General features: G+C 48.1%; 1 protein-coding gene across 2 annotated transcripts in view; it reads left to right on the forward strand.

Moving 5' to 3' along the window:
• The window catches only part of SLIT1 (slit guidance ligand 1), a 188,355-nt gene that overhangs the window by 154,126 nt on the left and 8,373 nt on the right, over positions 1-25,856 (forward strand). For both annotated transcript variants that reach the window (XM_003255278.3, XM_030808989.1), the window contains exons 24-32: positions 744-815; positions 1,593-1,664; positions 11,007-11,170; positions 13,309-13,433; positions 13,725-13,822; positions 18,272-18,411; positions 18,596-18,689; positions 21,052-21,189; positions 25,579-25,816. In XM_003255278.3, coding sequence (XP_003255326.2) covers positions 744-815; positions 1,593-1,664; positions 11,007-11,170; positions 13,309-13,433; positions 13,725-13,822; positions 18,272-18,411; positions 18,596-18,689; positions 21,052-21,189; positions 25,579-25,816 — 1,141 coding nt within the window. The remainder of the gene's footprint in view (positions 1-743; positions 816-1,592; positions 1,665-11,006; positions 11,171-13,308; positions 13,434-13,724; positions 13,823-18,271; positions 18,412-18,595; positions 18,690-21,051; positions 21,190-25,578; positions 25,817-25,856) is intronic.

Genomic DNA, 25,856 nt, shown 5'->3' on the forward strand with positions numbered 1-25,856 from the left:
AGGAGAGACGGGGTTTTGCCATGTTGGTCAGGCTGTTCTCAAACTCCTGACCACAGGTGATCCACCCACCTCAGCCTCCCAAAGTGCTGGGATTGCAGGAGTGAGCCACTGCATCCAGCCCCTTCTTAATGACTTAATAATGTGACCCTGGAGAAGTTTTTTCACCTCTCAAGGCCTCAGTCTCCTCATCTATAAGATGGGAGTAGTGACAGCACCTTCCTCACTGTCACAGCTTTTCAATAGTAAATTATTGTAGATGACTTTGCCTGTCCACCCTGGAAGTGGTTGGCTGAGACGGTCAGCTCCCCGCAGGCAGGTCCTGGTCAGATGTCACCTTCATAGGGAACTCGCCTACACACCTTGCTGGGGCAGCCCCTTAGGGAATGTTCTCAATCATCACAACAGCAACTCTCCTTTGTTGAGGATTTACTGGAGCCAGGCATGGTGCTAAGCGCTTTACCTGGATTTCGCCCCCAGGACAGCCCTGTGGAGTTGGCATTATTTTTGTCCCTATTTTACAGTCGAGGGAACTGATTGAGGCAGAAGGGGATTAGGGGGCATGCCCAAGACCACCAGCTTCTTAGGGCACAGCCCAGCCCATGCACTTGCTGGCTGCTCTGCCTCCCCTCACAGAGCCCGAGGAGGCTGCTGGGTGAGAGGGACCTCCACGCCCTGGGCGGCGGCTGTGCCCACAGGGGCCAGGCGCTAACACAGTGCCCTTCCTCCGTCTCCTTCCTCCACAGGATCCTCAGCTACAATGCCCTGCAGTGCATCCCGCCTCTGGCCTTCCAGGGACTCTGCTCCCTGCGCCTGCTGTGAGTCTCCTCACTCGCCATTCCGCCAGGAAATCCACCCCACTGAGGGTCCTGCCACCCACCTGGTGGGCAGAAATGTTCCCATGTCTAGGGCCCACGCTGTGCCATGGTGGAGTCCAGAGCACTGTCACTTAAGCACCTGTTGATTCTCTCATTCCCAAGAAGCTGGGGCGTGCATGGGAAATGATCTGAGAAATGGGGGTTGCTGTCACCCCCAAGATGAGTTTGTGGTGGTAGGGGGGGGACATCCAAAATAAGGTGGCCCTTCATTTGCATGTGAGACTTCTGTTCAGATTTTAAAATGTTTGTTTGCAAGAGATTTGTGAACCTCTTCTACAAGTTCTCACTGTCAGGTTTTTGCCCTGGGATCAAAGCCCTCCGTCCGTCCATTATGATGGCCTCAGTCAGCCCACCAGGGGCAAGGTGACATTCTCCCAGCCCTAACCTGTGGCTGGCCTTCTTAACTTCCTAAGAAGAAGCACCTCTCCCTTAGGCTCCTCTGCTAAAAGAGGGAGGGCTCTGGGTGCACAGGTCCTGTTTCTGATATAAACGCAGTATTTCAGTCCTCCAAAGGGCTTGGGGACAGGGCAGTCCGCCTGGAGGGTTTCTTCCCTGTGGCCAGCTGAGCTGGGGGCCATCTCCTTCGGGTCACTGAGAGGCCTAGAGGGAAGGCATGGCCTGTCCCCTCTCTGCAGAGGGCTGGGCCTCTCCCTCCAGCAGGTCTCCCATCTCTGTCCCTGGATAAGGCACCAGCAGCCTCTTCTCTTCTCTTCTCAGGTCTCTCCACGGCAATGACATCTCCACCCTCCAAGAGGGCATCTTTGCAGATGTGACCTCCCTGTCTCACCTGTGAGTACTCTAGCCCCTTTCTCTGGGCCTCTTTGGATTTCAACAGGACTTGGTTTCTGAGAAGACCCCACCTCCTGAGATTATCAGAATTTGTTGCTTTTGCCCTGAAATTAAGCTTGTGAACTTCCCATGTGCACTTTCTGAGACTCTTATATGTCCAGTGGTTCATCAGCCACAGCAATAGAGTAGAAGAACAGTTGCTCGCAAACAGTAGTGAAGGTTGTCATGACCATTGATCGATTGCTGTGCACTTTGCCTGCCTCAGTTAACGTGCGCCTCACAGTTATCCTACAACATAGGTACTGTGGTTCTCATCTTTCACACCAGGAAATGGATGGAGAAAAAGTGGGATGCTTGCCCGAAGCTGCACAGCTGCGGGGTGGTGGGGTTTCTAACTCCTAGGCCAGTGCTCTTAAGCGCTCCACTCGTACTGTGCCTCTGACTTCTCACAGTGGGGGATAAGCTCTGGAAATGTACTGCCTCCAATAGGTGCTGTAATTCAATGTAGAATTACTTCCAAAACCATTTAGCTAGCAGTGCTATGAGAATTCCTTAAAAGCAGTGGGCTTGATTCCTCAAAAATCGCAACATAGGATTACCATATAACCCAGCAATCCACTCTAAGAGGTATATCCAAAAGAATGGAAAGCAGGGACTCAAACAGATGTGTGTACACCAATGTTCACTGCAGCATTATACACAATAACCCCGAACTAGAAGCAGCCTATGTCCACAGATGATAAACAAAACGTACTACATACATACAATGGGGTATTGGCCATAAAAATGATGAAGTTCCGATGCATGCTACAACATGGATGAATCTTGCAGGCATTATGTTAGGTGAAATCAGCCAGACACAAGAGGACGAATATTGTATGATTCCATATATATGAGGTACCTAGAACAGTCAAATTCATAGAGACAAAAAGTAGAATGGTGGATGCCAGGAGCTGGAGGCAGGGGCCATGGGGAGTTGGTGTTTAATGAGCACAGTGTTCTTTTGGGGTGATGAAAATGTTTTGGAAATAACTAGTGGTGATATTGTACAACACTGTGAATACAATCAGTGTTACTGAATTGTACACTTAAAATGTTGAAAGTGGCAAATTTCATGTGATATATGTATTTTGCCATATAAAAAACAGACGAAATCAAGAAGCACTGGGCTGTGACAGGGCCACCCTAATTCTGGAGGTTGGGCTGGGCACTGAGCAGGCACATTCTCTCCTGGCATCTCTTGGCACTACCGGCCGAGGCAGGATAGGAGAACTGTGGCCACATGGACTCTGCCTGGGACTTCAGGTGCAACTGTCTCCTTTTGCTCTCAGTCCCATCCTCAAGCCCCAAAAGGGCCTGGTGGGCAGGCATACCCAGGTTGGAGAGCCTTTTGGGGCCCCCAGCCACTCTTCTTGAAGTTCATTCACTCATCAGTCTCACTAGATTTTCTCTAATACTCACCTTTTCTGCACTTTAAACTCTAAAACCAGAGTGTATATTTAATATGGTAATGTTCCCCACCCTTCAGAAATCATGTTAAATCAGCGGTGCATCAAACAATCTTAGACTTCAGGAGATAAAATAGTAATAGGTGTTGCCCTTTGAGGGTCTGCCTGAGTCAAATACTATACTCTGTGCCTCATCTACAAGGTCTTGATTATCCCATGATTGAACTGGGAAGTGAGTTTTATGTTACGTGTCAGCTCCACATGATTGGCAGGAATTGTCTTGAGGACCGCACTGAAGATTCCAGGGCTGGACGTGGACTCAGTGGGAGGGGTGCTGTGATTGATTTGTAATGTCTGCCATGGAAGTGGGAGGGGTAAGGGGCTCTGCCCCAGGTGATAGGATTTGATTTATTATTTCCATTTTACAGTCCTAGGTTCTAAAAATTAGGCAGCTTCCCTAGGATTTGAATTTAGGTGTGTCTGATTCCAAAGCTCTTTATTTATTCTTTACTCTATTGCCTTAATAAAGACATCCTGGGTGTATTTATTACACCCAGAGTGACTCTAGTGCTGAAGAATTTACTAACACAAGGTTTCTGCCCACTGTGACCATTTGGGATCTTATAAAGAGAATTCAAAGGAAGCAGTGACTAATTCTGGGCAAGTCCAAGGGACTTCACAGAGGAGGTACCATTTATGCTGTCATTGGAAAGGAACTAGGAGTTGGCCAGTTGGAGAAAGTGAGGAAGGGCATTCTAGGAAGAGCGAACAGCACGTGCAAAGGCATGAACACGAAGAAGTGGGATGTTCAAGGATGCTGCGTTGTCTAGCACAGGATAAAGGGTGTTTGGTTGGGGAAGGAATGTGGGGTGGGAGGAGATTAATCTGGAAAGGGACATTGGAATTCCGTTGTGAAGGACCACTTGTGCCTGCTAAGGAGTTTGCACTTCATTGTATATAGAAAGGGAATTGTGGGGAATTGAGTTTCAGGAAACTCCTGGAAAGCCCATGGTGACATACAGAGGGTGAGTGGGATGGGAGGAGGCAGGAGTGAGCCCTGCTGGAGGTGGTGCCTCTGGACATAGGCCAGGTTGGGATAGTGTTGTTTATTGGTCCTCCTGACTTGAATTCACAGGGGCTTGTTTCCATCTGTGTTGGGTAATTTTTGGTTGCACGCTCATTTTTGCTGACATGTCTTTAGGAATTCTGAAGAGCTAAGTTGGAGATGCTCCTCTCCAGAGTGCATTTGTCCTTGTCTCTGCTGGGCACCAGGGGCTGCTGCTACCCTGGGACCACATAGCTTTTGTTGCATACACCTGGGCATAGCCAAGTGTCCACTTTCACTGTCCACCTTAGCCTTTTCAGCATCTAGTCTACATTTTACACCTTTGCATCCCTCCTTAATGTATCTCTTCTACTCGGGTTTAACTGTGCAGATGTGCAGTTGGCTACCTTTTCTCCTTCCTCATGAGAACCGAATAACACCCGAGTACATCTCGTCTCCAGCTCAAAATCTAGAGGTTTTGTTTTTCAAATGAGAAGTGAACAAACAACATATGTTTTAAGCAAACCAAAAAAAACCAAAGCTGCAAAAACAAATTTTGAGCCTATACCCATCTATAAATTAAGACTTTCTTTAGGAGAACAGTGATATCAGGCCAGAAGCCAGATCTAGTTTATAAGAAATAAACCAATAAGTAAAGATCAGGTTAGCAGTACTTGCAGAAAATGGCATCAGTTTTACTGATTAGATGTGTTTATTAATTGGACCTAAGCTTAATTTCTCTACGAAACAGCATCTGTGTGAAAGAAACCTTCAGTTGTTATCAAGAAAGCTTGTGGATAAACTCTGCCCTTTATACCCAGGGTTTAAGATGGAAACAGGCAACAGCCTGGAAGATGTGTGTATACTTATATTCATGTGTGTGCACATATGCACGTGCAGTATTGATGGGATATATGTCATGTACACACATACGTCGGTTGTTGCCTCTGCACTCAAGACCTGCAACTCTTCCAGAAAGAATTATTGAGCACTTATAAGGAGTTGAAGAATGGTAAAAGGATGACATAGACCCACTACATTCGCTCTGGGCTTGGTGAAAGCTGTATGCAACTTGAAGGGAGGCCCTCACACATGGCTCTATGACAAGTGACAATTGAGGGTTAGCCAGGAGTTACCATCCAGTGTTCCTGGTTCCCGAAGGTGCTGATGTTACTGAGAAGCCCTGCTCCTGATCTGACTCTGGCCAGGGCCTCTCCTATCCACTCACAGTGTGGAAGAGGGGAAGTCATCATATTTAAAACCCTTGAACTCTAGACTAATCAGGACTTGGAGCTTTAGGTTCTTGTTCTGCCATCAACTTGCAGTGGGCTTTCAGACAATTTATTCTTCTCTTGAGGCCTCTTTTCTCACCTACACAAAGATGATTTCTAAGGTCTCACATGGTTCACACATGCTGTAATGATTGTGAGCACTCTTCACTGTGCTGGACTTCAGTGCCCTGCACAATCCTCTGCTGCTGCTTACTTTGCAGTTAACTCATCTTCCATCCATCCAGCCAGCCATCAGCAAATATCTACTATGCACCAGGTCCCAGGCTAGGGTTCCCCAATGTCTGTCTTCATTGCTATAATCTGGCATTTTGTTGCCTCTAATTTGCTGTAGGCTGGAAAGCTAGATGTCCAAATTCATTAAGAATTTGGCATGAAAGGAAATATGGAAGGATTAAGTCAATTATGGCATGCCCATATGACAGAGTAGCAAGTACTTAATAATGACGATAATGACAACACATTTATTTATTTATTTATTTATTTGTTTGTTTGTTTGTTTGTTTGTTTAGAGACGGAGTTTCACTCTTGTCGCCCAGGCTGGAGTGCAGTGGTGCAATCTCGGCTCACTGCAACCTCCGCCTCCCAGGTTCAACCAATTCTCCTGCCTCAGCCTCCTGAGTAGCTGGAATTATAGGCACCTGCCACTACGCCTGGCTAAGTTTTGTATTTTTAGTAGAGATGGGGTTTCGCCATGTTGGCCAGGCTGGTCTGAAACTCCTGACCTCAGGTGATCCATCCGCCCCAGACTCCCAAAGTGCTGGGATTACAGGCATACCCACCGTGCCTGGCCAACACTATACCTTATTATTTGATGAAAACCTAGAATAAAGTAGACTGTACACTCTGATGTACAAACATATACACAGGAAATGGAAGGGAATACACTAAAATCAAATCAGTTGCATTTATGGGATGATAGATGGTTCTTTTTTTTTTGAATTTCCTTTGCACTGAGATGTTGTGCTTTTCTCATGCTTTTAGACAGGCATTCATTCATTCACCAAACATTGACTGGTGCCTGCTAGTGCCTGACACAGCTGAGGATTTAGTGGTTTCTGCCCTCAAATGCAGCAGGAGACAGTAATGCGCACAGATAGATCGCCTAGGAGTGGGATGGATGGTTCTGCGACTTGTGAGACAGCCAGGGGAGGCTATTTCAGTCCAGGTTACACAAATAGGAGCTGGGTAGGGCCTTGGCATGAACAGATCAAATAGCTACTGTTTCAACTATTTCCATATTATGCCACAGATCAACAACACAGGGTTATTTATACTTTGGCTGGGGTATAAACCAGAAGCCACAGTCCTTTTGGATTGATGTGGCCTGGCTGTGGTGTCTGCCTCCCCAACCCCTGACCACCAAATACATCTCAGTCGGGCCTTGGCTCTGCACTCCCCACTGAGTTCATAGGAGTTTTCGTCGGGAGAAATAGTCCCCAGATGAATGCAAACTACAAGTACTACCGAAGAGAGGGCAAAGCAATCCTCAGCCACAAAAATCCAGCCTTTGGATAAATGAAAGCTTGTAATGTTGAATTCAGGTGTGGCTCAGAGTCTATTCAGTATAGAAACAAGGAAAGGCAAGTGTGGGCCAATCCAGAATTCATATTTTTGAATAGCTTTAGATGTGACTTTGCACCCATATTTTTTGTTGTTGTTGTTGTTGTTTGTTTTTTGTTTTGTTTTTTGAGATGGCTGGAGTGGCAATGAGCCACAAGTTGCCCAGGCTGGAGTACAGTGGCCCAACCTCGGCTCACTGCAACCTCTGCCTCCTGGGTTCAAGCGATTCTCCTGCCTCAGCCTCCCGAGTGGAGAAGTTGGGATTACAGGCGCCTGCCACCACGGCCAATTAATTTTTGTATTTTTAGTAGAGACAAGGTTTCACCATGTTGGCCAGGCTGGTCTCGAACTCCTGACCTCAGGTGATCCACCTGCCTCAGCCTCCCACAGTGCTGGGATTACAGGCGTGAGCCATCGCTCCTGGCCTGCACCCATATTTTTTTTGTGATGGAGAGAGGGGAAGGAGTCACATCTTACATCTCAGGTGCCACTTTGCTGACATTTATGGAGGGACCGTAAGCCACGCCGTGGGCCCTCTCGATCACAGGGCCTCAGATTTCATCTTTTTGGCATTTTTCGCTAAATGAGCTACAGGACTGAAATAAGGCATTCCCAATCATCTTTCAACTTGTGGCTCATTGCCAGGCCACACTCCTTATCATGTGCTATAAAAAATACTATTAAATACATTGTGTATTTATCTTTTGAATAACATACTTATGTGACATCACACTTTTTGTTAGTATAAAAATACTAATCTGGTGAGTGTAAACATTTTAAATATACCACCATTTTTTAATTCCTGTTATCTTAAAAAGTCTTTGTTTTTCTAAACACACCGGAACTTCAGAAAAAAATCAGCCATCCCATTAGCCAGGATGGATGCCGTCGGCAAATAAGGAAAGAAAAAAATGAAACACATGCTCTTTTCTGAGCTGTGTTGTTCCCTCGGCACCTCTTTTAGGTCATGCGTGCTTGTCTGTCGTCCCCCTCTAGGCTGCAGGCTCTTTATTGAAACATGAAGTGACCCCCAGAGATATTAGGGAGCCACTCAAGGTCGCCCAGGCACGGGGCAGCTGCGCGGGGGCCGGAGTCTGGGTCTTGTTCAGCCTGCTTTATGAGATGCCAATCATCAGCTGAGCTATTTTGGGGAATTCCTGTTCAGAGCCACTGCTGCTTTAATCAGGTTATATGGGTCTCAAGGGGAACTGCTTCCTCTGTCCTGCCCAGAAACAGGTGGAAAATGGCAGGGCAGGGCATCCATTGGTTACTTAGAAAATGTGCCCATTCTCATTCACGTTATTTAGCCTTATATTTTCAAAATAATGTTGATATCAATGAACTTTAGGCATAAGGCGTTCATATTTGCTGAGTCAGAGAACTCTGGCCCACCTTTCCTTCCCTCGATCCCTCCCTCCCTCCCTCCCTTCCTTCCTCTCTCTCTCTTTTCTTTTTCTTTCTCCACTGAGTTTTGGTGTTGTCGCCCAGGCTGGAGTGCCATAGCATGATCTCAGCTCACTGCAACCTCCCCCTCCCAGGTTCAAGTGATTCTCCTGCCTCAGCCTTCCAAGTAGCTGGGACTACAGGCATGTGCCACCACGCCCAGCTAATTTTTGTACTTTTAGTAGAGATGGGGTTTCACCATTTTGGCCAGGCTGGTCTTGAACTCCTGACCTGAGGTGATCTGCCTGCCTCGGCCTCCCAAAGTGCTGCGATTACAGGAATAAGCTACTGCACCCAGCCAGAATTCTGGCTCTTTCCTACCCTGAAATCCATGTCTTGTCCATCTCTAAGTCTCTTATGTGGTTTAGTGGAGAGATTCTGAGCTTGCCCATCAGATTGGTAAGAAAAAAAGGGGTTAGCAGTATGTTGGTGTAGGCGTGAGAGCAGGCCCGGCCTTGTACTAATGGCCAGTGTAAGTGGATACAACCTTTGCAGGTGAGGGCGGGCTATTAGCATATTACACGTGCTTCCTCTGACCCCCAAATCCTACTTCTAGGCATCTGTTCTAGAGAAATACTCATACTACACAAAGAAGAGCCAGGCGCAGTGGCTCACACCGGTAATCTCAGCACTTTTGGAGGCTGAGGTGGACGGATCACTTGAGGCCAGGAGTTTGAGACCAGCCTGGCCAACACAGCAACACCTCCGTCTCTACTAAAAATACAAAGAAAAAGAATTAGGTGGGTGTGGTAGTGCACGCCCATAATCCCAGCTACTCAGGAGGCTAAGGTACAAGAATCACTGGAACCTGGGAAGCAGAGGTTGCAGTGAGCTGAGATCGTACCACTGCACTGCAGCCTGGGCCACAGAGTGAGACCCTGTCTCAAAAAAAAAAAAAAAAAAAAAAAAAAAAAAGAGGCACGTATGAGTATTCACTGCCGTTGGAAAGAACCAGAATGTCCAGCAACAGGGACGCTGTCCACTGTGCCATGGGATATCCACTCTGGGATATTGCAGAACAGTTGGACACAATGAGATAGATGCTTATATGCTGACCAGGAAGATTCCCAAGATGTGCTGTTTAGTGACAAGGAGTAAGCTGCTCAGTAGTGACGTGATTTTTAAGGAGGAACCATGTGTGTACGTGTGGGAAAGGCCTGGAAGGCTACACACCCGAGCATGGTGACCCTGTGACTGTGTGCCCCTTTGTGGAGGGCAGTGACAGTGGGGTGTAGACTTTTGTTTTTTGTAATGTGAATGTATCACAATTTATATAACCACTCCCCATTGATGAACATGGGGTTTCCAGTCTTTCCATTACAAATAGGGCCATTGCACAGGTGTCTTTATGTGTGCCTACAGGTAAACGCCCAGAAACAATGGCTGGATCAGAAGGCAACTGCATAAGTCATATGATAAGTGTCACACAATTCCCCTCCACAGGCGCTCTACTATTTTGCACCCCCATCAGTAACACAGGAATGTGTCTTCAAAAAATTGAGGTGAAATTCACATAATATCAAATTAACCGTTTTTTAAAAAGTGTGCAACTCGGCGGCATTTAATCTCACAGTGTTGTGCAGGGCAGACACTTGCTTTGTCTGCAGTGCTTGAAAGTGGCTGACAATGAGAATGCATTCAAGTGTTCTGTTTAATTAAAAATGAAAAGAAAAAAGAGCATGGGCTTCGGAGGCAGACAGCGGTGCATCTGGATCCAGGGGCTGCCCTTCGCTAGTTGTGTGACCCCAGGGAAATTACTTATTCCATGGGAGGCTCGGTGCCCACATCTTTGAGATGGAGAGGAGAAAACTTGCACAGTGGGGCTGATGAGATGATTCAGTGCAGAAACACAGGAAAAGCAGCTGTCTCATTGCAGCAGTCGATGTGGGTTGCTTTCTCCCCATGCACACTGGAGGCAGTGCATTCGTAGGCTCTGGCCCCAACAGCATGGCCCCAACAGCTTCCCGTTTCTCTGTGTGATCTTAGGCAAATTCCTCAGCCTTTTTGAGTCTCGGTTTCTGCACATGTAAAATGAGAATAGTAGCGTGTGGTGATGACTAAGTGAGACAATGCATATGCAGTGCTTAAAACAGCACTGGCAGCCAGGCACGGTGGCTCACGCCTGTAATCCCAACACTTTGAGGGGCTGAGGTGAGTGGATAACCTGAGTTTAGGAGTTCGAGACCAGCCTGATCAATATGGTGAAACCCCGTCTCTACTAAAAATACAAAAATTAGCTGTGCATGGCGGCATGTGTTTGTAATCCCAGCTACTTGGGAGGCTGAGACAGGAGAATTGCTTAAACCTGGGAGGCAGAGGTTGCAGTGAGCTGATATTATGCCACTGCACTCCAGCCTGGGCGACAGAGCGACACTCCATCTCAAAAAAAGGAAAAAAAAAAAAAAAAAAGCAGCACTGACTACACAGTAAATGCTCATGAAATGGAGGCTAAGATTTTTGCCAGCCCCTGGTGCAGTGCCTGGGACTCTAGGTTCCCAGTGGGCGAGGGACCCCATGAAGCTGTAATGCCTGCTTCTCTCTGCTTTCTGCTCAGGGCCATTGGTGCCAACCCCCTATATTGTGACTGCCACCTCCGCTGGCTGTCCAGCTGGGTGAAGACTGGCTACAAGGAACCAGGCATTGCTCGCTGTGCTGGGCCCCCGGACATGGAGGGCAAGCTGCTCCTCACCACGCCTGCCAAGAAGTTTGAATGCCAAGGTGAGCCTGGGAGCGCGGCCTCCTGCTGCTGGGGGCCCACCGAACTTGCCCAACACTGCAGGGCCTTCCTAACATGCCTGCGTCCCTGTGGTGACCGCTGGGCGGGGGATCAGGGGACAGGAACAAGACACCTGCGGCTTGATGGCTGCCTTCCAATCCTGACATATCATAGACAAAAAGAGCCAGGCAGAAAAATCTCAGGCCGTCAGGGCTGTAATCCCTCCCTGTGGTTACATAAGGAAAATAAAAATAGCAGCAGTGTTTCTGGAAGCTCCAAGCCTCGCAGCAGGGTGTGCGCTCAGACCTCCCTTTGGTAGGAATTGTGTTCAGCAGTTAACTTAGACCTCTCTCAGTCCCTGGTGGAGCAGGGGACCCAGCAGTCACTCTCCTGACATTTACAGAAATACAGAGCTGGAGTGTCACTGGAGGCTGGTTCCGGCATTGCCCTGGGACCCTCCACTGTGGGCATTTGTAAATACTCATTGAGGGATTGAGTGACGGACGGCTCAAGCCCCAGAAGCCCTGCTGGGCACAGACAGGTGGCTGAGTGGCCGCCAGGGCCGGGCTTTATGTGCAGGGGTACAGCGGGGGGAGGACACTGGAGGCCGTGGAGCATGGCCCCTGCCCTCTGCAAGCTCAGAGGCCACCGTCGGAAATGAAGCTGACAGCTGTAGGTTAATGAGGAGGCCCTGGGCCACCCTGCGTGCAGGATGCTGTCACAGCCGTAACGGCTCAGAGGGGCCTGATCTGGGCTTGGCTGTTGGGAGCAAATCAATTTATGCTGAAACCTTTGCTCTGTGTTTATTTAATGGGGTGGGATTGGTGCTGGTGAGAAGGGGTTTTGTTTTGCTTTATTATTTGTATGGAAAGAGAATGCACACATTGAAGTACACAGATCATGAGTGAATGGGTTGCTGAAGTTTCACAAACTGCACTCATCCAGGTAACCTGCACCTGGATCAAGAAACAGAACCCCAGCTGGGCGTGGTGGCTCACACCTGTAATCCTAGCACTCTAGGAGGCTGAAGTGGGAGGGTCGCTTGAGCCCAGGAGTTCGAGACCAGCCTGGGCAACATGGAGAGACCCTGTCGCTACAAAATATTTTTAAAAATTAGCTGGGCATGGTGGTGTGTGCCTGTAATCCCAACTACTGGGTGGAGATGGAAGGATTGCTTGAGCCCAGGAAGTTGAAGCTGCAGTGAGCCATGTTTGCGCCAGTGCATTGCAGCCCGGGTGACAGGGTAAGACCCTGTCTAAAAATATATATATAAAGGGAAATAAAGGAAAAAAAAGGAAACAGAACCCTATCTCTACCCCAGAAGTCTGTCACGTGTGCTAGTCGTTGCTGAAAAGTGTTTTTATTTCTGTTCATGCTCATGCCTCTTCAGCAGGAGCAATATTCCACCCCTTCTAGAAGGCATCTTCTGGGGAAGCCTGAGTTCACTGGTCTTCCTATTTAGTCTCCTGAGATCCTGCTGCCCCTTACGGGTGGTGTCCCAGGTGGCCTGGCTGTCGGCTCCTCTGGTTACTTCTACAACCAGTGCATCCTGGAGATGCCGGAGGGGCCTGCTGTAGCAGGGAGGTGGGGGAAAATGGTCCTCCCTGGCTCAGGCGTGGAGTACAACCCCTGCCTCCTGGTATGGCCAACCTGCAGAGCCGAGCTTGGGCACGATGCTCACAAAGCCACCGTCTCCTCTCTGCCGAGGTGACCACCTTCTGTCCTCCTAGTCAGCAGGTGTCAGGCTGAGGTCCTTGCCTCAGAAGGGCATGAGGGGAAAGAGGAAGGGTTGGCCAACTTCGGTGGTAGCAACTGTACCCTTCTTACATGGATTGTGCAGCCCTAATGGCCACTGTGCACAGTGCCCGCCCGCCTGCCTGCCAAGCATGCTTTGCACACTGGAATTCACTGCTTTAGCCCTTCCAGCCCGGAGAGAGGGGCTGTCATTAACCCCATTTTACAGAAAAGGGTCTGGAGGCTGGAAAGGTGGACAGTGCAAGGGGAGTGTGAGCACGATCTGGGGAAAAATCAGGAGGGGAAATGGCTCCTTGGAGGTGGGCTCCTCGGGGGTGAGGGGCTCTGTGCCCAGCCCTGTGCTGCCCACGCCTCCCCCTGCACTAGCACCCTCGCCTTGCTGCAGGTTCCCCAACGCTGGCTGTCCAGGCCAAGTGTGATCCCTGCTTGTCCAGTCCGTGCCAGAACCAAGGCACCTGCCACAATGACCCCCTTGAGGTGTACAAGTGCGCCTGCCCCAGCGGCTATAAGGTGAGTGGAGGCAGAGGCCGGGGAGGAGGAGGGCTCTTCGTGTGCACTGCAGGGCTGTCCCCAGGGCCCAGAGCACTGCCTGACTCAGAGCAGATGCTTGAGCGAACCTGTAATCAATGACTTAACATATGAATGAATGAATGAATGAATGAATGAAGTGGATGAATGAATGAATGAAAACAAGTAACTCCTGGGACAGGGAGAAGCTGAGCTGCTGAGGGTCTGGCTGGCTGTTGGCTCATACTAACTCCTGGGTCTCCCTGGGGTCCCCATCACTGACTTTCCCCCCAGGGCCGAGACTGTGAAGTGTCCCTGGACAGCTGTTCCAGTGGCCCCTGTGAAAACGGGGGCACCTGCCATGCACAGGAGGGCGAGGATGCCGCGTTTACGTGAGTTACCTGGAGGGGCAGGAGCCTGGTGAGTGCTGATGGGCCCAGCACCAGTGCTTCAGGGCCCTCCTCTCCATCAGGGATGGCCCAGGCCTCCTGTGCCCTGTAGGGAGGTGGAGGTGCACTATGGGGGGCAGGTATGTACTCCAAATCATAGCCAGAGGGCTCTCCAAGCCCACCAGGCCAAGCCCTTCCTTGCCCAGATGCAGTGGGAGCAGAGAGAGACCAGTGGATACCTGAGCCGCACAGCTGCCCAGCTCCAGGGTTGAGCAGGGCTTGGAGTGGGCTCTGCTGCCTCCTGCTCCAGGCCTTCTTTCTGCTCCTGCCAGGTGCCATGGGGGCCTTTTTGAAGGCACTGGGAATCCATGGCCAAAGCATATATAGTGCAGTGCCAAGGACCACAGCAGGGGTGTTTGAAATTCCTATAAATTTCCATTCAGGCCGGGTGCGGTGGCTCACGCCTGTAATCCCAACACTTTGGGAGGCCGAGGTGGGCAGATCATTAGGTCAGGAGTTTGAGACCAGCCTGGCCAACATAGTGAAACCCCATCTCTAATAAAAATACAAAAATTAGCTGGGTATGGTGGTGGGTGCCTGTAATCCCAGCTACTCGGGAGGCTGAGGCAGGAGAATCGCTTGAAACCGGAAGGCAGAGGTTGCAGTGAGCCGAGATCATTCCACTGTACTCCAGCCTGAGCAACAAGAGCGAAACTTTGTCTCAAAAAAAAAAAAGAAAGAAAAGAAAATTTCCATTCACCCCAAAGCCTCCAATCTCCCTCGAAGAGCCTGCTCCTGACAGTGCTGCCTGCAGGCAGGGCCCTGGCCAGCCTCCTCAAGCTGCCCCTGAGCCCCTGAGACACAGCTGGGGCTGCCACTGGGTGGGTGAGGCCTGCCCAGAGGTGGGAGCCAAGGCCTGTTTGCTTTCTTTGGGGTCCCCCCATCTCATGAGTCACACTGGGCACTGTGGGAGGGGATAGCCCTCTGGCCCTGCCCTGAGCAGCCCATTTTCTGCTATTCAATGAAGGGGCCAGCCCTAATGACCCCATCTCTTAAGTCCTTCCAGAACTGACATCACAATGCAAGCGCCCTCCCACTGGCTGCTCCCCCAAGGACCGCCCAATGAGCCCCACCCTCCCAGAGCTTTTCTGAGGAATACATAGTATTTAGTTGCTGAAAATAAATTGCTGGCGCAATACATTGGCTCTTCAGAAAATGATGTTGAATCTGGGGGCAGAAATGGCTGAGCCTGCCTCTGCATACTCAAATTACCAGATGTAAAAATGCATCATTAAATGGCCTTTCTTCCCCTGGTTGCCTTGGAAACGGCGTCCTTACACTCTGCACCCAGCCTCCTCGGGGCTTCGGTGAGCAGCTCCCTGGGCGTGCCCTCCTCATTCCTGAGACGCCTCAGCTGGGGGCTGAAAGGACACCCCCTTCACCCTGAGATGCGGAGATGGGGCAGCCCCCTCCCCTCACCTCACTGCCTTACAGACTGGGGGCTGGGGGAGTGGGAGGTGGAAAAGGGGTGCCTCCACGAGTTACCCCTCAACCTCGAGGCTCTCTGGGGTGCCTGTTATCCCCTGACCTGCGTCCACTCCCACTACCCTGCCCCAGCTCGTGCCACAGGCCACTTTCTGAAATGCGAAGCTGACCCTGTCATCCCAGCTTAAAACCCTGCTGCTGGTCCCCTCCAGCCTTCGGGGAAAACATTTAACCACAGACCATTTCCTGCAATGGTGATTTGAATTCTTTTTACTCACAGTCTCCCCAAATACATTCTAAAAACTATACACTCCCTCACACACCCTTAGATTGACAGCTAAAATTTTCATTGTAAGTTTTTCATTGCAAAGGAGGTAATTTTCCAGATATTGTAAATATTATTAACATTTAAGAATAAAACTGTCGCTTTATTTGGGAGGCTAAGGTGGAAGGGCCTTAAGACCAGTAGTCGGAGACCAGCCTGGGCAACGTGGCAAAATCCCCATGGCAAAACCCATCTCTACAGACAATTAAAAATTAACCAGGTGTAATGGTGAATGCCTGTAGTCCCAGCTTCTCAGGAGGCTGAGGAGGGAGGATCGCTTGAGCTCAGGAAGTTGAGGCTGCAGTGAGCTGTGATCACACCACTGCACTCCAGTCTGGGCAACACAGTGAAACTGTCTCTAAAATCAAAAAATAAATTAAGTTTTAAAAATATGACATTAAATCACTCTTTTATCATTCTCCAATGCAATCTAAACAGCATATCATTTTGACACTTTTTTTTTTTTTTGAGACAGAGTCTCACTCTGTCACCCAGGCTGGAGTGCAGTGGTGAGATCTCGACTCACTGCAACCTCCGCCTCCTGGGTTCAAGCAATTCTCCTGCCTCAGCCTCCCGAGTAGCTGGGACTACAGGCGCACGCCACCACACCCGGCTAATTTTTGTATTTTTTAGTAGAGACAGGGTTTCACCATGTTGGCCAGGCTGGTCTCAAACTCCTGACCTCAAGGGATCCACCCACCTTGGCCTCCCAAAGTGCTGGGATTACAGGCATGTGCCACCCCACGCGGCCAATTGGACACCATTTTAAAATGACACGAACAAGTTCTTCTTTAACAGTTAAACATTTTACCTTGTTCTTTTTTCTCCTCTAACTAGTATTTCCATTTTACTCCTTACCCTCCTGTCTTTTTTTTCTAACTAAATATATTTTTATGCTAGACTCTTTTCTTGAGTACTCTGCCATACGTCTCTGTCCCCAACATGGGTACACGTAAGTTAAAACTTAAAGTTTTTTTTCTTATTTCTCATCACCATAAGCCTCTGATTTAAAGTTTCTTCTGCAGCAAGTTAGCCCTACAATAATTCGAAACAACATAACTGTATTATAGAATTGGATTGAAACTTATTACACATAGAAGGAACATTTTATTAGACTGTATCTCTCTTAATGAGATGGATGGGTGCTTTTTTGTTCTTTTCTTCTGTCAGTTGGTTTATGGGTGAATGTTGCAGAATGAGAGAGGACACAGCGGTTGATCTTTTCCTGTTTTGTTTTTATAGATATAAATGCTGGGGAAGTTTGTTCATGTAAATAAACTGGTGAGATTAGGACTTTTATTATAGCCATGTCACTTAATTCTTTGAAAGCCCTCCCAGTTTATATGCCAAATCTCCACAGTGACCTGTCATCAAGATTATTTTTAATGTTCTATCAGCTGACAGTTCTATGAGGCCTTCTTTCAATTACTTCCAGTGCACAGAACTGGAAACCTCTTGACTTAGATTGCATATATTCATTCACTTTCTAAACATCAGGATTCCTAACTGCCCCTTTATTTGGCACCTGGAAGCATACCCACCTTTCTACCTGGAGGGCTTGTCCCATCACCCCCAAGTCTGTAAGGGCTGGGGCTAGGACAGATACCACCTTTTTAGAGTTCTGAGCTGGGTCAATTTAGGGAAGAGCTCATGCAGATATTTGAAGATCTGGAAATTAATTTCTTGGACCTCTCTCTGATCCACACACCCTTTGGAAAACCTTGGGTGCCCCAGGGGAAGGTGTATCTTGGTTTGAAAGTCACTGATCCCCAGGGCCCCTGATGACCAGGCTCCTGCTCACCACAGCCCTTTGCTCACCGTGCCTGAAGTCTGTGCTCCTGAAGTATTGGACTGTGTGGATGGGCAGGGCCCCTACAAAAGACAGGCTGTGGGGTTCCCTTCCACTCCAGGCTTTTTGTTTTTTTTTTTTTTTTTGAGACAGAGTCTTAGTGTGTCACCCAGGCTGGAGTGCAGTGGCATGATCTTGGCTCATTATAACCTCCGCCTCACAGGTTCAAGCGATTGTCCTGCCTCAGCCTCCCGAGTAGTTGGGATTACAGGCACATACCACTATGCCCAGCTAATTTTTGTATTTTAGTAGAGGCAGAGTTTCCCCACGTTGGCCAGGCTGGTCTCCAACTCCTAACCTCAGATGATCCACCTGCCTTGGCCTCCCAAAGTGCTGGGATTACAGGCATGAGCCACCGTGCCCAGCCACTCCAGGCTTTTACGCACACCTCTGTCCCAGTCACCTTCCTCCCATTCCCGCTCTCCCTTGTCAAGGTCCTTGGTTAATTCATCACCTCCTCCAGGAAGCCTGCCCTTATCACTCTGTGCCAAGGACGAGCCAGGTGTCTCCTGCCCCTCTGTGCCCGCTCCCTGGCTTCAGTGCTTACACCATCCTGGTCCTCACTACCTCTCCCCTCGCCATCCATCTCCTGTAAGCCTCCCCACTAGACTGTGAGTGAATCCCATGAGGGCAGGGTCAGTCTTGGTCACCTCTCACCCTACCCAGCATCTGGCAAGGGCCTGGCCGGGAGTAGGGACCCTAACTCTGTGGAATGGTGATATTGACCGGCAGTCACAGGCTTCCACCAGTGTTCCAGGAGGGCTGTCTCTCCATCCTCCCCTTCCCCGCACAGGTGCTCCTGTCCCACCGGCTTTGAAGGACCAACCTGTGGGGTGAACACGGATGACTGTGTGGATCATGCCTGTGCCAATGGGGGCGTCTGTGTGGACGGTGTGGGCAACTACAGCTGCCAGTGCCCCCTGCAGTATGAGGGTAAGCGCGTCAGGGCAGCAGTGTCTGGGGGAGGTGGGGCACAGAGACAGCCCTGAGCCCCCATGCCTGGGAGTGGAAGGGGGTCCCTGCGTCAGTGTCTGCAGGAGGATTTCTGTGGGTCTGGCTGCCCGGCAGAGCACAGGAGAGCAGCTTCTCTCCTGCCCCTTGCTCGTTCTTTCCCCAGGAAAGGCCTGTGAGCAGCTGGTGGACTTGTGCTCTCCGGATCTGAACCCGTGTCAACACGAGGCCCAGTGTGTGGGCACCCCGGATGGGCCCAGGTCAGTGTTGCCCCTTTCCAGGGCCGGGGAGGAGCTCAGGCCCCTGAGTCAGACTGAATTCCAGTCTGGGCTCCGTGCCCCACCCTCGTTTCCTCATTTGTCCATTGGGTTTGGTCTCAGCTCTACAGGGTTCCTGAGAATCCATGTAGGGTTGTGGGTGGAGGGGTGATGTGCACAGCTTTGTGGCCACAGAGACCTGGGTTTGCAGCATGACCCTGAATGTGTCACTTGCCTGCTCTGAGCTTGTTTTCTCATCTGTAAACTGGGAGCAATGTTTCTTATCCCCAATTACAAAATCCACAAAACTTGGGAAAGCATCCCATCTCATGGCCAAAGCTGATCTGACCTGGATGTATTTGGCAATAAAAGCTGCCCTGCACTGGTGTGAGATTGCTTTTTGTTGTTATTCATCCCATGTAATGTGAATATATGTAGATTTTGTGGCAGAAATGTGAATAAGTCTGATTACGGGGCTGCCTCAGCTCCTACCAGCAGGTTGTGTAATATGCATTGTCTGACCTTACCAAAATCTAAAAAGTGTTGAATTCCAAAACCTGTCTGGTCCCAGGAGGTTTGGGTAAAAGTTGTTGGTCTGTATTTTCATCATGGTTGTTATTGGCACATGTGAAAGTGTTTGTTACTTGAAGACTGCTTTGTGAAGGTCACACATTTTTAAAATAATGCTTCCAACTGCAGTTGTGCAAACATAGTCTTATTTCTGGGACCTCCCCATTCCACCAGTCAGGCCAGCAAGCGGTGGTCAGGGCAGAGCTTCCTGGGGCTTGTGGCTGAGGGACTCAAGCCCAGGGACTCAGATGGAGTCTGAGATAAGGAAGGACTGCACGTTGTCCAGCCTGGAGCTGCTAGCACAGTCCCTCAATCATGAAGGGCAAGCATTGTGCTTAGCTTCTGACCCAGGGCTGTGGCACACAGTGGAGTGTTGAGTGCATGTTCTCTCAACTGCCTGTCCTGGTGGAAAGATGGAAATGACATGTTCAGCTGTCCCTGGCATTACCTGGAACCCAAGATATATATCCAATATATAGTCATTAAATGAATGAATAAGTGGTGGCTTAGCTACTGTAACATTTTTCAGACTGTAACTCCAGACTCATTAGTAGATTGTGATCAGTTGGATATAAAGGGAGCCCCAGCCCGTTTAATATTAATGTCAAGATTAACATTAAACGATGAAACAAAGTATCAGAGAGCAACATGCCATCTTATATAATAAGGATAATCAGTATTGTATGAATCTGGTTTCGAATGTGTGTGTGCGTGCGTGTGTGCACGTGTGTGTGCATGTGTGTACGTGTGCGTGCGTGCGTGTGTGTGCGTGTGTTTGTGTGTGTGTGCATGTGTGTGTGTGCGTGCGTATGTGTGCACGTGCATGCGTGTGCGTGTGTGTGTGTGTACTGGGCTTGAAAGTATTTCTTATAGCCCGAAAAACACTGGACAAAGAAATGAGTAAAAATCCCAGGCGAGAGCATCCATCTGCCAGGTTGTATGGTTGAGCTTCAGAGTTAGGAGTTTAGAAGGCGATCAGCCAAGGGGACTGCTCAGTGAGTGCTGGAGTGCTCTCCGGAGGCTTCCTGGAGGAGGTGAGGTATTGGGCTGGCTGGACCATACAGGCAGACAGGAGACAGTATTCTGGAATCCACAGGTGTGAAGGCAGGGAAGTGCTTGGTGAGGTGGGCTTGGTGTCGGGGGAGCAGGAAGCCTGTAGGACAGACAGCAAGGCCATTACTAGAAAGGGCTACAGGAGTGCGTCCTTTATTTATTTGATAGGCAGACAGTAGCCCAAAGGGAGTGTTTTGGGCCAGCAGTGAGGCATGGTGGGAGCTGGGAAGCTGGGGGCTGACCTGAGGTCAAGGCACCCACTGAGCAGGGGGCACTAGCCCTGCTGAGGACTGGGAGGCTGGGGAAAGAGGAGTGGGGGAGCCTGTGGAACTCAGCCACGTGGTAGCAGGTCCTGGGAGAACAGGGAGGGTGCAGCTGAGCCGCTGGGGAGGTCGGGGAGGGGCTGACAGTTGGCCTTGGATGTGCTGTTGCTGGTGAGGGTGGGTCCTCCATGACAAGACTCCATCTGCCCCTGCCGCTGGGGTCCACTCTTCCAGCCCCAGGCCCCTACCTCAAGTCCACGTGAGCTCTCTTCTCCTACTAGGAAAGGGTCCCAGGATAGGCTGGAGGCCCTTTTAGATCCAGAGCTCTGTGTGACCTCCTGGAGATCCCCGCAGCCTCAGTGGAACTTGAGGTTCTCCCTCACATGTACAGACTGTGTGGGGGAGCCCTGGTGGGCTCCCCTGGCCTCCCAGGCTCTGTGTAGCTGACCCCCCAACTACTCCTGCCCCCCACCGACCAGGTGTGAGTGCATGCCAGGTTACGCAGGTGACAACTGCAGCGAGAACCAGGATGACTGCAGGGACCACCGCTGCCAGAATGGGGCCCAGTGTATGGATGAAGTCAACAGCTACTCCTGCCTCTGTGCTGAGGGCTACAGGTGAGTGGCCCCTTGTGGCTGTCAGCCCCTGGGCTGGCAGGAGCCTCCAGCCATGGCGAAGGAAAGGGGTATGGGTCAGAGCCTGGGAGTTGGATGCTGGGGTTTTAACCATGGCTCTGCCAGTCACCAGCTGTGCAGCCTTGGGAAAGTCATGTAACTGCCCAGGGCCTAGGCAGAGGGCCCCTAACCTGTTTGGTGGAGGAGGTGAGAGGTGGGTGCAGATGACAGGGCAATGTGCTGTCACTTATCTGCCTAGCTGAGCCTCTGAAGACATGTCTTGCCCCAAAGATTATCTACTAGCTCACTGGGCTCCCCTGGGAGGTTGGAGGGCCCACCCTCCCTCTGGCCACCCACGTCCCATGCTCCGCTCACTCATTTGTTAAAAAATAGCTTTATTGAGATATAATTCATGTACCATGCAGTTTACACAGTTACATGTAAAATTCCATGACTTTTAGTTCATTCCCAGAGTTGTGCATCCATCACCACAATCAATTTTGAACATACTCATTTTCCCTAAAAAACCCCATACACTTTATCTGTCACACCAGCCCCTCTTCTATCCAAGCTCCAGGCAACTACTAATCTCCTAATATTTGTGTCTATAAATTTGCCTGTTCTGGGGATTTCCTATAAGTCGAATTGTACAATCTGTTGTCCTTTGTGACTGGCTGCTTTCATTCAGCGTTATGTTTTGAGGTTCATCCGTGTGGTAACATGTGCCAGCACTTCATTCCTTCTTATGGCTAAACAGTATTCTGTTGTATGGACATACCACATTTTGTTTATCCACTCATCAGTTGATAGGCATTTAGGTTGTTGCCACTTTTTGGCTATAATGAAGACTGATCTTATCAATATTTGTGTACAGGTTTTTGTGTAGACATACATTTTTCATTCTCTTGGGTATATGCCTAGGAGTGGATTTTCTGAGTCATATGTTAACTGTATGTTTAACTGTTTGAGGAACTACCAAACTGTTTTTCCTAATGGCTGCACCATTCCCACTACCACTGTATGAGGGTGTGAAGTGGTAGCTCATTGTGGTTTTGATTTGCATTTCCTCAGTGGCCAGTGATGTTGAGCATCTTTTCATGTGCTTATTAGCCATTTAAAAATATCTTCTTTGGAAAAAATTTTTATTCAAGTTCTTTGCTCATTTTCAAATTAAGGTATTTGTCTTTTTGTTATTGAGTTGTAAAGGCTTTTTATATATTCTAGACAAGTCCCTTATCAGATATATGTTGGCAAGTATTTTCTCCCATTTTGTTGGTTGTCTTTTCTTGATAATGCACAAAAATGTTTAATTTGGGTACATCTAGTTTAATAATTTGGGCACATATAGTTTATTTTTTATTTTGTTGCTTGTGCTGTGGGTATCCTAAGAAACCGTTGCCTAATCCAAGGTTATGAAGATTTATACCTATGTTGTCTTCTAAGAGTTTTATAGTTTTAGCTCTTTTTTTTTTCTTTTTTTTTTTTTTTGAGACAGAGTCTCGCTCTGTCGCCCGGGCTGGAGTGCAGTGGCGCGATCTCGGCTCACTGCAAGCTCCACCTCCCGGGTTCACGCCATCCTCCTGCCTCAGCCTCCCGAGTAGCTGGGACTACAGGTGCCTGCCACTTATATTTAGGTCATTGATCCATTTCGAGTTAATTTTTATATATGGTGTGAAGTAGAGGGCCCAACTTCATTCTTTTCCATGCAGATATACAGTTGTACTAGCACTATTTGTCAAAAAGATAATTCTTTCCAATTGAATGGTCATGGCACTCTTGTCAAAATCAACTAACTTTAAATGTTAAGGATATTTCTGGACTCCAAGTTCTATTCCATTAATCTGTGTGACTATCTGGATGCCAGTACCACACTTTCTTGGTTACTGTAGTTTTTGTAATATATTTTGAAATTGGGAAGTGTGAGTCCTCCCAGTTTGTTTTTCTTTTTAAAGATTGTTTTGGCTGGCTGGGTGCAGTGGCTCACACCTGTAATCCCAGCACTTTGGGAGGCTGAGGCAGGCGGATCACAGGTCAGGAGATCGAGACGATCCTGGCTAACACAGAGTGAAACCCCATCTCTATTAAAATACAAAAATTAGCCTGGCATGGCGGCGGGCACCTGTAGTCTCAGCTGCTGGGGAGGCTGAGGCAGAATGGCATGAACCTGGGAGGCGGAGCTTGCAGTGAGCCAAGATTGTGCCACTGCACTCCAGCCTGGGTGACAGAGTGAGACTCCGTCTCAAAAATAAATAAATAAATAAATAAATAAATAAATAAATAAATAATAAAAAAGATTGTTTTGGTTATTCTGGGCCCCTTGAAAATTCTGTATGAATTTTAGGATCAGCATGTTGATTTCTGCAAGTCAACTGGGATTTTGATAAAAATTCTGTTGAATCTGTAGATCAATTTAGCTAGTATTGCCTTGTTTTTTTTTTCTTTTGAGACAGAGTTTTGCTCTTGTTTCCCAAGCTGGAGTGCAATGGCACAATCTTGACTCACCGCAACCTCCACCTCCTGGGTTCAAGCAATTCTCCTGCCTCAGCCTCCCAAGTAGCTGGGATTATAGGCACGTGCCACCACACCTGGCTAATTTTTTGTATTTTTAGTAGAAACTGGTTTTCACCATGTTAGCCAGGCTGGTCTCAAGCTCCTGACCTCAGGTGATCCACCCACCTCGGCCTCCCAAAGTGCTGGGATTACAGGTGTGAGCCACCATGCCCGGCCCAGTATTGCCATTTTAACAATATTAAGCATACTAATCCATGAACATGAATGCCTTTCCATTTATTTAGATCTTTAATTTCTTTCAACATTTTGTAGTTTTCAAAGTATAAGTTTTGCACTTAAAAAATTTATTCTTAAGTATTTTCTTCTGTTTGATGCTATTGTAAAGGAATTGTTTTCTTAATTTCACTTTTTTATTTTTGTGCATTAATCTGGTATTCTACAATCTTGCTGAATTATTTCATTAATTCTAATAGCATTTTAGTGGAATCTGTAAGATTTTTTTATATAAGATCATGTCATCTGGATGCATTTTATTTCTCCTTCCTTTCCTCCTTCCCTTGCTTGCCTTCCTTCCTGCCTTACCCTTCTCTCTCCCTCCCTCCCTCCCTCCCTCCTTCCTTCATTCCTTTTCTTTCCTTTCCCTTTTTCCTAATTGTCATGGCTAGAACCTCCAGTAAAGTATTGAATAGAAATTGTGAGAGCAAATATCCTTGTGTTGCTCCTAATCTTAGGAGGAAAAAATTCAGTCTCTCATTATTACGTATGATGTCAGTTGTGTGTTTTTTTGTAGATGCCCTTTATCAGGTTGATGCAGTTCACTTCTATTCCTAGTTTGTGGAGTGTTTTTGTCATGAAGGAATGTTGAAGTTTGTCAAATGCTTCTTCTGCATCTATTGAGATGAACTTTTTTTTTTTGCCTTTTCATCTATCAATATCATGTATTCCATTAAATGAATTTCAGAGGTCAAACCAGCTTGCATTCCTGGCGTAAACCTCACTTGGTCATTGTATGTAATCCTTTTTATGCTGTACTTGATTTGCTAGTAATTTGTTGAGGATTTTGGTGACAATATTTATAATAGATATTGGTCTGTAGTTTTTTGTGATATCTTTTGTTGTGATGTCTTTGGTTTTGGTTATCAGGGTAATGCAGGTCTCATAGAATGAGTTAGAAAATGTTCCCTCATTTTTTATTTTTTGGACAAGTTTGTGAAGAATTGGTATTTATTGTTTTTAAATGTTTGGTAGAATTCACCAGTTAAACCATCTGGGCCTGGGAAGTTTTCTGATTACTAATTCCTTTACTAGTTATAGGTCTATTCATATTTCCTATTTTTTTTCTTGGTTCAGTTTTAGTAGTTTGAATATTTCTAGGAATTTGTGCATTTCATCTATGTTATCTAGTTTGTTGGTATATTGTTGTTCATAGTATTCCTTTATAATTCATTGTATTTCTATGAGGTTGGTAGTAATGTCCCTTCTTTTATTTCTTATTTTACTAACTTGACTCTTCCCTCTTTATGCTTGTGTCTTAAGTCTCAGTTTTCTTTTCTGTAAAATGGGTGTAGTAAAATATGCCTTGCAGAGTTATTGACATTGTCAGTAATCACCTTGGATCTTGTTAAAAAGCAGATTCAGTGGGTTTGCCATTTCCATCAAGTGTCCAGGTAATGTTGATGCTGCTGGACCAGGGACTATACTTGTATCCTGGTATCCTTCTGGCTCTCAGCTCTCTCATGAAAAGTGTTTATTAGGAGCGTCTTCTGTCGCTTCAAGAATCCATTTTCCCAAGATGTTTAGTGAATTTCTCTCCAGGGCTGTGGGAGAGGAAGATACTCCCTTCCTCCTTGGCCCTCTCTGACTTGTGTCCTTTCCTCTCAGTGGACAGCTCTGTGAGATCCCTCCCCATCTGCCTGCCCCCAAGAGCCCCTGTGAGGGCACTGAGTGCCAGAATGGGGCCAACTGTGTGGACCAGGGCAACAGGCCTGTGTGCCAGTGCCTCCCAGGCTTCGGTGGCCCTGAGTGTGAGAAGTTGCTCAGTGTCAACTTTGTGGATCGGGACACTTACCTGCAGTTCACTGACCTGCAAAACTGGCCACGGGCCAACATCACATTGCAGGTGCGTGCCAGGGGGCTTGGTCACAGAGGGGAGTCAGGGA

Source organism: Nomascus leucogenys, chromosome 3, assembly GCF_006542625.1.
Source record: "Nomascus leucogenys isolate Asia chromosome 3, Asia_NLE_v1, whole genome shotgun sequence".
Taxonomy (NCBI): domain Eukaryota; kingdom Metazoa; phylum Chordata; class Mammalia; order Primates; family Hylobatidae; genus Nomascus; species Nomascus leucogenys.